This window comes from Leptinotarsa decemlineata, unplaced genomic scaffold, assembly GCF_025532065.1.
Source record: "Leptinotarsa decemlineata unplaced genomic scaffold, Ldec_3_MD MMD2_tig00003736_RagTag_RagTag, whole genome shotgun sequence".
Classification (NCBI taxonomy): domain Eukaryota; kingdom Metazoa; phylum Arthropoda; class Insecta; order Coleoptera; family Chrysomelidae; genus Leptinotarsa; species Leptinotarsa decemlineata.
The window spans coordinates 5,719,427-5,733,559 of record NW_027412593.1 but is presented as its reverse complement, the minus strand read 5'-3'; the positions used below and the strand labels follow the sequence as shown (position 1 = coordinate 5,733,559).

General features: G+C 34.1%; 1 protein-coding gene across 1 annotated transcript; it reads right to left on the bottom strand.

Annotated features, from left to right (window-relative positions):
* Positions 1–5,509: 5,509 nt before the first annotated feature.
* Positions 5,510–13,892, bottom strand: Achl (La ribonucleoprotein translational regulator Achilles). The gene is made up of 2 exons (XM_023174726.2): positions 12,706–13,892; positions 5,510–9,385 (listed from the first exon to the last, which is right to left on the bottom strand). The coding sequence occupies exons 1-2, from the start codon at positions 13,706–13,708 to the stop codon at positions 9,021–9,023; spliced, it is 1,368 nt and encodes a 455-aa protein (XP_023030494.1). The 5' UTR covers positions 13,709–13,892; the 3' UTR covers positions 5,510–9,020.
* Between the last annotated feature and the right edge of the window lie 241 nt (positions 13,893–14,133).

Genomic DNA, 14,133 nt, shown 5'->3' with positions numbered 1-14,133 from the left:
AAAATGAAAAATGTTTTTCTTTGATAACTTTTCAAGTGAATATTCAAAATCATCCAAATTTTGGTAATTGACTAAACAAATGAATTCCTTCGATGAGCTTTCATGCAGGAGTCAGTTGTTTTGCTACAAAGTCAGAAACGGACTACCCCCGATGGTCCACACCCCAAAACTTTGAAATGACAGATATTTTTCAATATTTTTCAACAAATTAAGGTTACTTGGACAATTTTATGAATAAAAGTACTCGTGTGGAAAGTCGATCGGAGCAACGAGTCTTGATAAAAATGTAGTTTCACTCGACGACATCAAACCCGCTCGTCCACCATTATTTGAAATGAATAATTATCAAAGCAGAAATAATAATGATAACGTTAATTCAACAACATTTATCCTGAGATGTCTACCATTATTCGAAAATATTAGTTTTTAAGGAAAATGGAAATGATAGGTAAAATGTTCATAACGAATTTTTATAATGTAAACACGTTTAACTAACGAAACTCAAGAGCCTCAAGAGCAAACAGAAATGAAAAATCCGCTACAGAAACTGCTCGATATGACCAACTTCTCTCTCTATACATTTTCTTAGTCTGCGAAGACACCCTCTCTGTACTTGAAATAGCATTCCAGGGTCGTTTCGTATGGCTTCACAATGTAATGTTATTCTATTCAACAATGCATCTCTTGTGTGAATAGGTGTAGCGTAAACAAGGCTTTTTAGATGCCCCCACAGAAAGAAATCCAATGGATTTAAATCCGGAGACCGCGATGGCCATGAATATGGCCCACCTCTACCAATCCATCTATTGTGGAAAATATGGTTCAGATGGTCACGCACAATCAAACTAAAATGAGGAGGAGCGCCATCATGCATAAACCACATATCTCTTCGGGTTTGCAATGGAACATGTTCCAAAAGTCCATTCAAATCGTTCTGAATGAACTCCAAATAACGTTCTCCATTCAATCGGTCCTGTAGAACGAATGGTCCTATAAGATGGTTTCCTATGATACCAGCCCAAACATTCACGTTGAATTTCCGTTGGTGTTTGGTTTGCAATATCCCATGGGGATTTTCTTCGGCCCATATATGGAGATTATGAGAGTTGATAACTCCATCTCTACTGAAACCTGCTTCATCAGTGAATAAAACTCGAATAATAAAAGTCATATCCTCTCTTTGCCTATCCATGAACCAATTGGCATATTCCAGTCGTGCTGGAAAATCTTGAGGTGTCATGGCATGTACCTTCTGGATGTGAAATGGGTGGAGCAGTTGTTCCCTAATTATTCTATGAATAGTGGACTTGGATGTATGGAACTGTTCTGATAGATTTCTGATGCTCATTGAAGGATCATCAGCGACGGTTTCCAAAATATTTTCCTCCAATACAACGGTACGTACAGTCCTAGGAGCGCCCTCACCACCTCGTTTTGGCAAAACTGTACCTACAATAATATCGAAATAAAACAACGTGCTCAAATTAATTATCAATTATTACATACCTGTCTCCCTCAAGCTGCGATCGACACGCTCGAATGTTTCTCTTGACGGTACCGTTCGATTGGGAAAATGCTCGGAATACAGACGACGAGCTTCTGCAGCATTACAAAATGCTCGTTCATAAAATACATGCATATCTGCATATTCATTGAATGTAAACTGTTCGGCCATATCAAAAAAATTCAAAATATCCTATAGAATATTGACAATACAATGATAGTCATATGACAACGCACCACTCAACAAAACAAAATCGCATTCCAGTTTCTCATTTTTATCAAAACTTTCTAAAAGGTTTTTTTGTCAACATCTGTGAAAGAAATGGAACATAATTATTCCCTGGATATTTTTCACCTGATCATGTGCAGCCGTTTTTGTAGTTCATTCGTTTGCTTTTTATTAGTATAGTAAATATTTTTTCCGATGTGCGTTTTTTCAGCTAAATTTAGATTCGTGTTAAAGAATTTCTCCCATAAAATTATAATTATCAGTGAAACTCCTCAACAGTTTAGCTGTGAAGAAGAATTTGAAACATTCGAATGTTGAGTTTCATGAGATTCAGATAACTGATCAACACGAAACGTGATTATTCCACACGTATTATGTACATAGAAAATATGGAATGAATTCGATATTTCATAGTAGAGTAGCTTGTTAGTTCAAAAACACCACGAATCTACAGAACTTGATATTTCTTTTGAAAAAATATCTGTTATCACAATTGTGACTTAAACTTCCATATAGGTACTGTACTTTTTGTTTACGGCTTCATTTTAGCATACTTTGTATTATTCCTGTTATAAATGTTGTTGAATTAACGTTATCATTATTATTTCTGCTTTGATAATTATTCATTTCAAATAATGGTGGACGAGCGGGTTTGATGTTGTCGAGTAGAACTACATTTTTCTCAAGACTCGTTGCTTCGATCGACTTTCCACACGAGTACTTTTATTCATAAAATTGTCCAAGTAACCTTATTTTGTTGAAAAATATTGAAAAATATCTGTCATTTCAAAGTTTTGGGGTGTGGACCATCGGGGGTAGTCCGTTCCTGACTTTGTAGCAAAACAACTGACTCCTGCATGAAAGCTCATCGACGGAATTCATTTGTTTAGTCAATTACCAAAATTTGGATGATTTTGAATATTCACTTGAAAAGTTATCAAAGAAAAACATTTTTCATTTTGTAACTTCGAGGGCCCGTTACTTGGTAACGAAGGATTTTAGGAAAAAAAGTTATATGAAGTACTGGTGATATTTTGACCCCATCTACACATTCCCCAAAAGAAAAGAGGAAGTCCAGGGACACCCTGTATAAAATAAGTGAACAAAATGATATGAATAATTAGAGACCAATAAGTTTGTTTACAGCTTTCTCCAAACTATTTGATATCAATGAGAATTATGAATTTTTTTGTGGTACATGGTTTGTTCAATGATTTCCAACATGGTTTTCTTAAAGGGAAAAGTACCGAAATGGTCTTGTGCAAGTTTGTGGATGAAATTCAATATTTAATTGAACAAAACTCTTGTGCATGTGGCGTCTTCCTGGACCTCAGTAAAGCGTTCGACTGTGTTGATCATTCCATTTTACTTCGATAGCTTTTCAATTACGGAATAAGAGGAAATGCCTTGGATCTCTTGAAATCGTATTTGAGTAACAGAAAGCAAAAAGTACATATTAGACAACGAAATAATGAATTTTTCTCAGACTTCACCGAAATAGAAAAAGGCGTACCACAGGGAAGTGTACTTAGACCTTTACTATTTATTATATACATAAATGATTTCTCTGAAATTTACAAACAATCAAGTACTAAAGTTGTGAGCTATGCAGATGATTCCAATCTCATTGTACCAGTAAACAGGAACCTTAACTTGGAAAAATATATTTCAAATAGTATTTCTATAGTATCCACATATTTCAATACCAACAAGTTATTGTTAAACACATCCAAAACAGACTGCATTTTGTTCAAAACTGTTCACGTGAATATTTCTATTACGGAGTATTTTCACCTCAGTAGTGAAAGACTAGATATTTCAACGAGTACAAAACTGTTAGGAATTTATATAAATGATAAACTGAATTATGAGATACATATTAACTTTCTTGCAAACAAAACTAGCAAATAAGTGTTATGCAATTCGAGTATTGAGACGTCACTTGAAAATCGATGCACTGAAAACGGCATATTATGGGACTGTTTATCTGAAATATGGAATATTAGTATGGGGAGGGAGTACACAACTGAAACGTATTTCCATAATGCAGAAACGTATATTGGAAACAATGTTCAATATGAATTACACAGACACTTGTCGTGGTACCTTCAAGGGCGACAAAATGCTTACTGTATATGATATATATATATATATATATATATATATATATATATATATATATATATATATATTTATGTTTGTGTACTTTTTGTAAACGAGAACAAGTCGAATTTTGAAGATGACAAATATAGATATGAGTATTCCACCCGACAGAAATCCAATTATATTGTTCCTAAACAGATTGAAAAACACAGAGCATGGGCCGCATTACGCATCAATTAAATTCTTTAACCATTTACCCTTGAGTATCAAAGAAGATCGGACAAAACAAATGTTTAAAAAACGTGTTCTCGATCTGTTGTGTGACATTGAGCCATATTCATTACAAGAATCCATGGACAAATAACCATTTTCAGTCTGTATCAAATTTAAGCTTCCTAGTAACTTCAATATTGCATATTAAATTCTACTCGTCAATCTTTATCTGTAATATTTACTTATTTGTTCCTGTCATTTTTATATACTAATTGTATTTACCTATATCACATGCTTTTATTTAAATTATTACTAAGTGACATTTGTAATGTTAATGTAATCATTTCTATGACTTGAGTTTTATCAATTGTTTAAATTGAAAGCTTTAATAAATCTATCTATTCGATGTCCATTTCATGCAATTTTGCAATCGTTTTTATCGATTTGTTACACTATGCATTGTCTCGATTAAGCAACACTTTCTTTTTCGTCAAATGGGATCGTTTTTTTGCAATTTCGGCATTAAAGGCTCCAATAACGCTATATAATATTCACTGTTGATGGTATTTTCCTTCTCAACATAATCGATGAATATTACAACACACATATCCCAAAATACCGAGACCATAAACCTTTCCAGCCGATTGTTGTGCTTTCGGGCGCTTCGGATGAAGTTCACCAGCTGCTCTCCACTCAGATGAGGATCGTTTTGATTCCGGAGTGAAGTGATGGATCCATATTTCATCCATTGTCACATATTCATGCGAAAATTCCGGTTCATTATGTTTAAATATGGCCAAACAATGCTCAAAGTCATCAAGACGTTCTTGTTTTTGGTTAACAGTGAGCTCGCGAGGCACTCACTTCGAACAGAGCTTTCTCATACTCAAATGCTCATGCAATATAAAGCCATCACGTTCTTTGGATATCTTTACAATGTCAGCTAACTCACGCGTATTCATTTTTCGATCATTCAAAACGATTTTGTGGATTTTTTATATTGTTTTGAGAATAACAAAATTAATGTCACTCTTAGCAAAATAACTCACCAACTCATGAGTAGAATATCATGAAATTCCAACAGCTTCCTTTTGAAGGTTAGTGCTAACCGAAAAAGCGGTGAATACAATGAGACTAGCGCCATCTATTTGTTAGCCCCGAAACTTTTCAGCCCATGTAGAAATTCCACGACACATTAATTATAAAATTTCATGAGAATGTGTAAAAGTACGTTCAGTTCGTTTTGAAGACGAGCTGGAAATAAACCATCCATATTCAGGATACAAAATACTGCTTTCCATTATTTCACAATACTTGACATACCAGTAAATGATTTTCAGTACAGTAGAAATTAAATCATAAACAGTTTTTGAGTAATTGTTTGTGTGAATAAAATATTTTTTTGATGCAACTGATCCAGGTGAATGTTGGAGGACGGGTTCAGGAAATGAAGAACAATAATTATATAAAGTGGCTTTAATTTGCAATCCTTGAATAAATAAAATATAATAAATATAAATGTTCAATACGAGTACAAATTATACACCGAAAAGGAATGTATAAAATTGAAACAAGATAAAAATACTTGAAATTCAAGTGAAAAGTATAGTACAAAACAGTTGTAACTGCAAAACCCTAAATATACCTAGAACTATACATCGAACTTAACAGACCTAGTAATAAATTAAAAAATATACATATATTTAAATCTCATTAAAAACAGAAATCCTAATCGGAATTACCTCACACATTGAAAATATAACATATTCATAAACAGAGGTTAGATCACCATTTTTAAAACAAAACGGATGCCTATAATTATCTCTACAAAACATAAATTACCAATTAATTAGTAATCATAAATTAATAAATGAAGCATATCGAATGAAAACAAGTCAGGTTAGAAAGTATACCTATTTTCCTTTACAATTTTAATTGAATAATAACAGCTAGGTATGGAAGCAAAAGTTCATTCACACCAACAAATTTTTTCCGACATTTCAAAATCAGAATATGTCTTCTCTAATACGTCTCTTTAAAGAAACTCGTCAGAAGATCATGGGAAGAATAATTTGATCTGTCTTTGTTTATGTGTTATTAAATGAAACAGCAGTCACTTTTCAAGTCACTTCTTAAATTGTCTTTGAATGATGTTTACGTTTCTAGTTGTTTTTGAACAAAGCTCGGCACAGATTTTAAACATCTTCCCTGAAAAATGTTTTATTGATAGGTATTTCTACGGCTTAGTTCTGATGATTCATTAGATTCAATACTTCATTTACATAATTGATAATTTGTTTCAAGTTAAACAACGATTTCAATGTAATCAGGTTTTTCGAAATCAAAATGTCCTTCATTTTATTTGCTCTCATATCGTTCCTCTTGTGTAGGTATAAGTAGTAGTTTTGTAGTTGATTCAGTGAAATATTTATGCGTTTATTGGTATTTTTTTCAACAGAGAATGCTTTTAATATATATTTTTCTGTATTTGACTGTGTTCGTTTGACTGGAAATGCTTAAAATGCATTGAAATACATTCCAATTTGGAAACTAAAAAGCGTGACGTTATCCGAATGGAAATCACACCACTGATAGTCGTGCCGTTCTAATAGAGAAATTCTGAGTTTTCTTCATTTTTTAAAATAATAATTTCGAACTGTACATTCGGTGAAAGTGCGACTAGAAGTAGGCCGCAAACTGAATGCATTCACGTTTGGAATCAGAGCCGTGCGTACTACTTTACAATGGGAAATAATTATCGATGGAAAAGAGAAGGCTTCGGTAAATGTACTTTCTACAGTTTTTCAAGCAAGACCAAATATCACACGATAATTAGAAATTGGAATAGATCGGTGAGTGCGTACGTGAATTGTTTTTGTTATTTTAACGTTATTAATACAATTTGCGTTCTCATTCACTGGTCGCTATTTCATCCCTTATAACTCAATAAAAATGATAATTTTTTTCTCAAATTCAGAAAATGCAGATATCGAAACATCCAAAGAAACACTTTTTGACTTTATATAAGATTTGAGCTGGGGAGTGAAATTGGATAAAAAGATGCATGTAAGTAGCTCGAAACAGTAAATGGAAAACTATATTGAGAGTTTTTTGACCTTCCACATTTTGGAAAAACCGAGTAATGGAAAAAATATCTAGGTGTATAAACATAGTAGAGTATCTTTTACGAATAATTACAAAAATATCAAGGCATATTTTTGGAGGAAGAGAATCGCCTCTAGCTGTATCTTTTGGAAAATGTTCAACTATTTTCTTGATAAGCTCAATAGAATATCTGCAAAAATTAGAAATAACTTTCAGTTTACCATATGAACAATTTTCGAAAAACGTTCATAATGAGTTTTTAACAGTTCAGTTGAATGATAACAATCATTTGAATTTCTGACTCAGCAATCCTTCTTAATGGCCATCTGGTTACAAAGTTGGAAACGTTCAATAAAAACATTGAACTGGTTGATCTTCAAGGTATTGAAACCGTATAAAAATAAGTTGTTATGAATAAGAACCGAGATGATTCACCTGCTGCACTTATATTTACACGATTATCCGTTGTGAGACTGACCTTGGAGGTGTTACAAGATAGTACGCGAAAGGTGACAAAAAACTATGGTAATATATGGTATGGCATGAGCGTCACCTTGAATTTAATACATAACATTGATTTCATGCTATTTAATTTGTGAGTCAATTATCGATTTATACAAATTTGTAACGGTAACAAGTAATATTAATATCTAATGGCGCTTTTGGTCAAAGTTGAATACATGATAATTCAAATCTCAATATTGACATATATTCAGAATTTTTAATCACTACGTGAAAGCAACATGTTTTGATGGCCAACTTTGTTTCCTCGAAGGTAACAACAATTCGAAAGGATATGCTTTGGGCAATTTGAGACATTTCCAATTTTTAAATTGCTGACAAGTCGTGTACGATATTTACTTCCTGTTGTAATTTTCATTAATTATTCAAAGAGGTATGGAAGAGTACGCCTTGGATATACAGGGTCAACTTCTCTCTCCTTACATGGATTTTTTATTTCCTGTAATATTCGTTGACCTTCCTCTTTCAGAATACATTTTGAACGATTGTTTATCTGAAAGAATCTCAGGAAGTAGTTGATGTTAGATCGAGAGTCTAAGGTCTGAGAGCTATTGAAAATATGTTCTATTTATAAACGCTTGTAACGGAATTTGTCAATTGGAATTTCACAAGTAAGAGAATATTTTTACCAAAATATGAGATAGAAAAAAGTTATGGCCACTTTTCAAGTTTTTGTATCAGGAACTTTCAATAGATAGGTGATGACATTCCCAGGGAAGTTGATGATATTTTTTTCTCAAGTCAAATCCAGAAAAATTCAAAGAATTTGATAATTTGTTATATAGTGATCAATCCAGTGAGTGTGACATAAGCTATTGCTTTTTCACTACAGTATATTCAATTTGAGAGGTAGGGGTGTGCTATTGGAAGGCAGAAATAGCTCATCTCAAAAAAAATTGGTTTCCAAGTTTTGTTCAAAATACACATTTACCGGGCTGATGCTGTTGACGTCTAATTATTGAATAATTACTTTCCTACCCATGTGTATAAATATGACGTTAAACGTACGAATATGGAACAAATAGTTACTGCATTAAAAAATAACGGTTAGTGACATTGTTGGTAGTCAGAATTTAATATTCAGTAGTTGTTTGTATCAAGTCTTATAGGTAGAAGTTTGAAATACGTGAAAACCATTCTTGGCTACGGATTTGATTGAGTATGCAGATTAGAATGCCTTTCATTCTGCTTACTGAACGGATTATAAGAACTTAGGTACAGAGGGTGCTCAACAACAACATTTTCAGCTCAAGAACAAATCGAAAGGAATGAACAGATTTGAGTTTTGTGCCCACCTATTTCTAAATCGAGAAACACTTCAATGCGGCCTGAGCCATTACTTAACCTACTGCGCCAGAGTTGGCAATCTTTGCCTGAAACCTCTGCTGCCGTCGGGACCCTTGGGCATTCTGAGTACGTTTTCAGCGTTTTGGAAAGCGGAGCTATTGCTCCTCGATCTTGGATTGCTGTATTCGCTGGCAGATGACATTCTCCTGCTGAAGCTGTCGTTACTAGAGACGCTGCACGCACTCATTCTCCTTGGCAAGAAGAGACTCGAGTCGCTGGAATCCCTGCTACTGTAGGAGAGGCGCCTCGGCATGTAGATGAAGTTAGCTTCCGTGCTGGAAGCAGAAAGCCGCCTCTGCAGCCAGGCCGCGGGTTCAATAAAGCGAGAGGGGAAGTGTGCTGATGAGCCACGACGCATTTTACCTGGAATAAAAAAAATATTCGTTTAATCAAATGCATCACCATGTTTTGATTTAAATCATTATTTTCCGCCATGCTGTTTTTCCTAAGTATATTCATTTATTCGAAATCAGCATAAACACCTTTCAACGATCATGTAAAGCTAATACCAGAGATGAATAGCAAATAGCAAAGATGAACCTTCAATTTAGAAAATAGACTAGTCTTTCCCACAACTCAGAACAGAAATACCATTTTCGTTACATGCAACCCTTGAGGAAGAAATATGGAAGGCTCAAATTATTGAATCTGATCTGGAGTCAACAGTGATCCAAAAGCCGAAAAACAATCAAGCCCAGCTCTTCATCATAACTCTAGTGAGTCGATTTTTTCAGTGGGAGGTGTAGCAAAATGAGTAGTTTACTTGAAGAGATATCAAATAATAGACGATTCCAAGATTTTTGGAGTGGTAATTTCTCTAGATGAGATCAAATTTGTGTGTCTGGGGAGCCAGTTTCTATATAAAATGTGGCTGACGAGAAAACCAAGATAGAACACGTTTTTCCAAACTTGAAATACTGTTTATAGAAAAATGAAATGCTGGCAAGTGTATAGGAGAAGAGCTTGGACAAATCACCCGAATTAAAAAAAAAATAACTTAAGCTAAACTAGGCTGACGAGGAAAGCAAAGTGGAAAACGTTTTTTTAAACTTGGAACAATGTTTATAGACAAATGAAATGTTGGCAAAGTATGTATAGAGGAAGTGCATAGGCCAAATCATTCAAATTGAAAGAAACGATAACCTGAGCTGAGCTAGATCACTGAAATGTTATTACTGATTGTTCTATCAAATCTATTTTTCTTTCTTCCAATTAAAAAGTTCTTGGATGGATTGAGATTTCATTTCAGATGATATTTCATTATATTATATGAATTATTCAAAGAAATAAGGGAAAATTTATATTAATTGAAACTGAAAGAGATGTTCAGTATGATCTATGCATATAGAAATGTTTATATAGTGGTTTGGTCATTGATAAAACAACTGGAGTAACGTGACGTAGAAACATTATATCACTATCAGTGGTATGTGGCTTTATGTGTTTAATTTTTACGATATAGAGGTGACTTTGATAAGAACTTGTGTGGTTTATAAATAAAGTCGGTATTTTTCTGGAATTGTTGAATAGTCTTATCAAACCTTTTATTTATTTTTAAAGCCATTTTATACAAAGAATATTCCCTATAGACAAAGATTTGCGAAATGAACAAATTATTTTGAAATGTTGGAGGCATTGTTCTGACATTCTTGAGTTTACAAGATTATGTGGATAGAATGACAGTGAAAAATAAGAACAGATATGTCTCCCCTTAGATTTCATTTGAAGCCAGAATAATCTTTTTGTTTTGAAACAGTTATTTTATTGAGAATATAGACGAAGAGAATAGAACATGTTTACTATGCCATTTCACGTGTTCACATAAAGCAAATCTTTAAAAGATAATTTTCCATTCTGCTACCATTAGAAAAAAAATATAAAAGTTATTAAATTTTTCAACCTATAATACATTTGAAGCAATGAATTTTGCTTGTTATTACAAATTTTCTCGTTTACGAATGAAATGGAACATATTTTCCCCAAGTTTGCAATCAAGTATTTTGTGAGATATCCGATAGTCTATGATTTTGAGTATTTTTGTGATATACATTATGAAATATAAAAATAGTATGGTGATTTGTTTATTTTCTGATTTGTTGAATAGCAACTGATCATAGCGAAATTCGAATAACTTTTTGATTATTTGAGTCAGGAATATTATAGAAACGAGTTACCCTAATTAATACCCTTCTAATACCTTCGGAGTTCATTTTGAAATTTATGAAATGATTCGACAGTCTAGAAGTAATGAAAATGAACAATTTATTCTGTAGAAATTTAACAGTTATCAGAGTATTATATAATGAAATATATATGCTTCATATCATGGAAATGTCTCCATGCATCAACACGAAACAGCTAATGTATGAGATTAAATTTGTAATGCTTTGAAAAACAATTGAAATTTCTGAAAAAATGTCTGAAATGTTTATGGATAATAGTGAATGTTTCATTGATAGAAGAAAAATATATAATAATTAAGAGTAAGCGTATATTTATATCAATTGTTCGTATATCCTATCAATTGATAGAATTAAGTACTTGTCTTCAAAAAATATTGATATTCTACAAACTGATTTTATGGATAATGGAACAAAGTGATTTTAGGTGAATATTACACATTCATTGAGCAGTACGAAAAGGACCACTCCCGCTATTTTCAAAGTTAAAAATTTGAAAGAAATATAAGGATTTGGTACATAAGGCATATATGTCATATCATGACCAGATGTGGAGAATGTCAATACAGTGTGGTTGAGATGAAAAAAGCATTATTATCTAAGAGAAAATAAGATATAAAGAAATTGTGCAGGTTAAAGGAAATGAATTTTGAAGTATGAAATTTATTAGAAATACACGTTGGAAAATAAAGATTGTTCTGCGAATCGTGATGCTTTTTTTGACGAACAAAACATGTTACTTATATGTTCTTCATGGCAATTCAAAAATTCTACACAGAACATTCTGGATTCAAAATTTTCCCAAAATTAATAGGGTTCTTCATCTCAATGAATTGGATGTTTTGAATTATTGATATTCTTTACCTTTCGAAATATATTGTGAACAACAAACAGAAACTATGACATAAAACTATCGACAAAAGGTTTTTTTAATTTTGATAATTCATTTCATCTATTAAGTCAACTAGAATATTACTTTTATATAAAGATGTAACAACATCCAGAATATCCTATTAATATCAGGTTATAAATGAATTCATAATATTAGAAGAGTGAAAAAACCTGAATACCCGATAATTAAATATTCAACAAAAACTGCCTCCTTTCAAATTATTTTTCATCGGCGCATTATTTCTATTATTTTCTTATACTTCTTAATGTAATTACTAGCACATACATGGAACGTTTCAATGAGAATACGAGTAAAGACATTGAATGATAAACCTGCATGTGGGTGATAATCGAAATATATTTAGTTTAGATAGTTTAACATAGAAATTGAGAATTTATTATTCAGAATTCGAACAGTATAGAAAATAGATTTCTCCTGTAACAGCATATGCTCGGAATGTGTATAATTGATTGAAATTCACTCAAGCAAGAAAAAAATTATAATTGGAGAAAGTTCTTTCTCCGTTTCGCCGAACGGCGTCGACGAATTGAATAATAAAAATCTGTTTTCACATTACTCATTCGATGTTGTAATATTAGGAAGATTCTTACCTCTTGGATCAAATTTCTTCATATCCTCAGCTTCCGAACCGCTCTGACAGGACGACGAAATGTAATCCGATTCAGACGTGACGTTTTTACTATTTAAGAAATTATTGGTAGTAGTACTGTTCTTCTTGTTATTAATCTTCTTCTTCCTTTCTGGGTGAGGGACATTGTTCAATTCGTATACCTTCATAGGTTCTCCCAGAGAATTCTGCAGGTGGATGGCATTTCTCGCAGATTCTGAATTTACGAATTCTACTAGGGCGCACACCATGCCAGCCAAAGAAGGGTTCTTGTTGATAAATTGCCGCACATCAGCTGGGATAGGATTGCCAGGTCTCAGAATACGAATTAGGGCAATTTCTCCACAAGATTTGAACAGTTCCGCCACGTTTTCTATCGTGGGCTTCTCAATTGGCATGTGCACCGCCACAACCGTTCTGGATGGGGTGGTTTCGTCGTATTGAGGCAGAGCCTCCAATCTTCTGAGTTTCGTACCAGCCTCGTTGATTTCTAGCTTGTTGGATCTCACCAAAGCGTGAGCTACAACCCTCCAATCTTTCGTGATGTGCTTGACCCGTTTGAAACTAGAAATCAGCTTGAGGGAGACGTACCCTTCCTTGTTTCTCTTCACGTGTTTCAGCAGGAAGGCATCCTTCGTGATATTAGCGTCGGAAAAGTAAAACTCTACCTGCTGTACAATTTTGTCGGCCAGCTCATCGGAAGGCGGTGTGAAGGGAGGTTCGGTGACCTCCGGAGTGACTTCGCACCCGGAGTCTTTGCCACCCCCTGCGGAGCCCGTGTCCGAGGCGCTGTCGCTGAGATCTGCCATGTGCGCCCCTTCATCCTCGGCTTCTGTAGGGGGTTCCGTAAGTGGAGCTTGATCGAAAGACAATGAGACATCGCTGTCTATGGAGGAAATGCTGTCCCGAGCCTCCATTAGTTTAGCGGATGAGATTAGCTCTCCAACGTCGTCGATTTCGGTTTGAATTTCTTGTGGAGCCGGCATTTTTAATTTTTTTTATCGAACTTACTGAACTAGTATCACAAAATATCACTTGGAAGTTATCAGTCTTCTGTCCTAAGGCACATACACTGGTAGTCGTGTAAATCTGGGTCACACGTGGTGGTTCGACCTGCTACTGCCAGACACTATCGTAGAATGACCTAGCTTTTACGTACTGAAGTTGACGAACGCGAGAACGTGGTTATATAGATATGGTGGGGTCCGCGAGTCGCCCCACCTCCATGAAAGAGGTGTCGTAGATACGGCTCGGTGTGTGATGATTGTAGACGGGTAAGGTTAAGGTTTGAGGGCTTTTTCGAGTGTTTACCGCTGTCGTTCAAGAGGTCCGTCTATTCGGGTCAGTCAACTTGCAGATAATAGTCGTCAAGGGCTAGGACAAAAGTGATTAGTGAAGTTTTTGTTGAGTG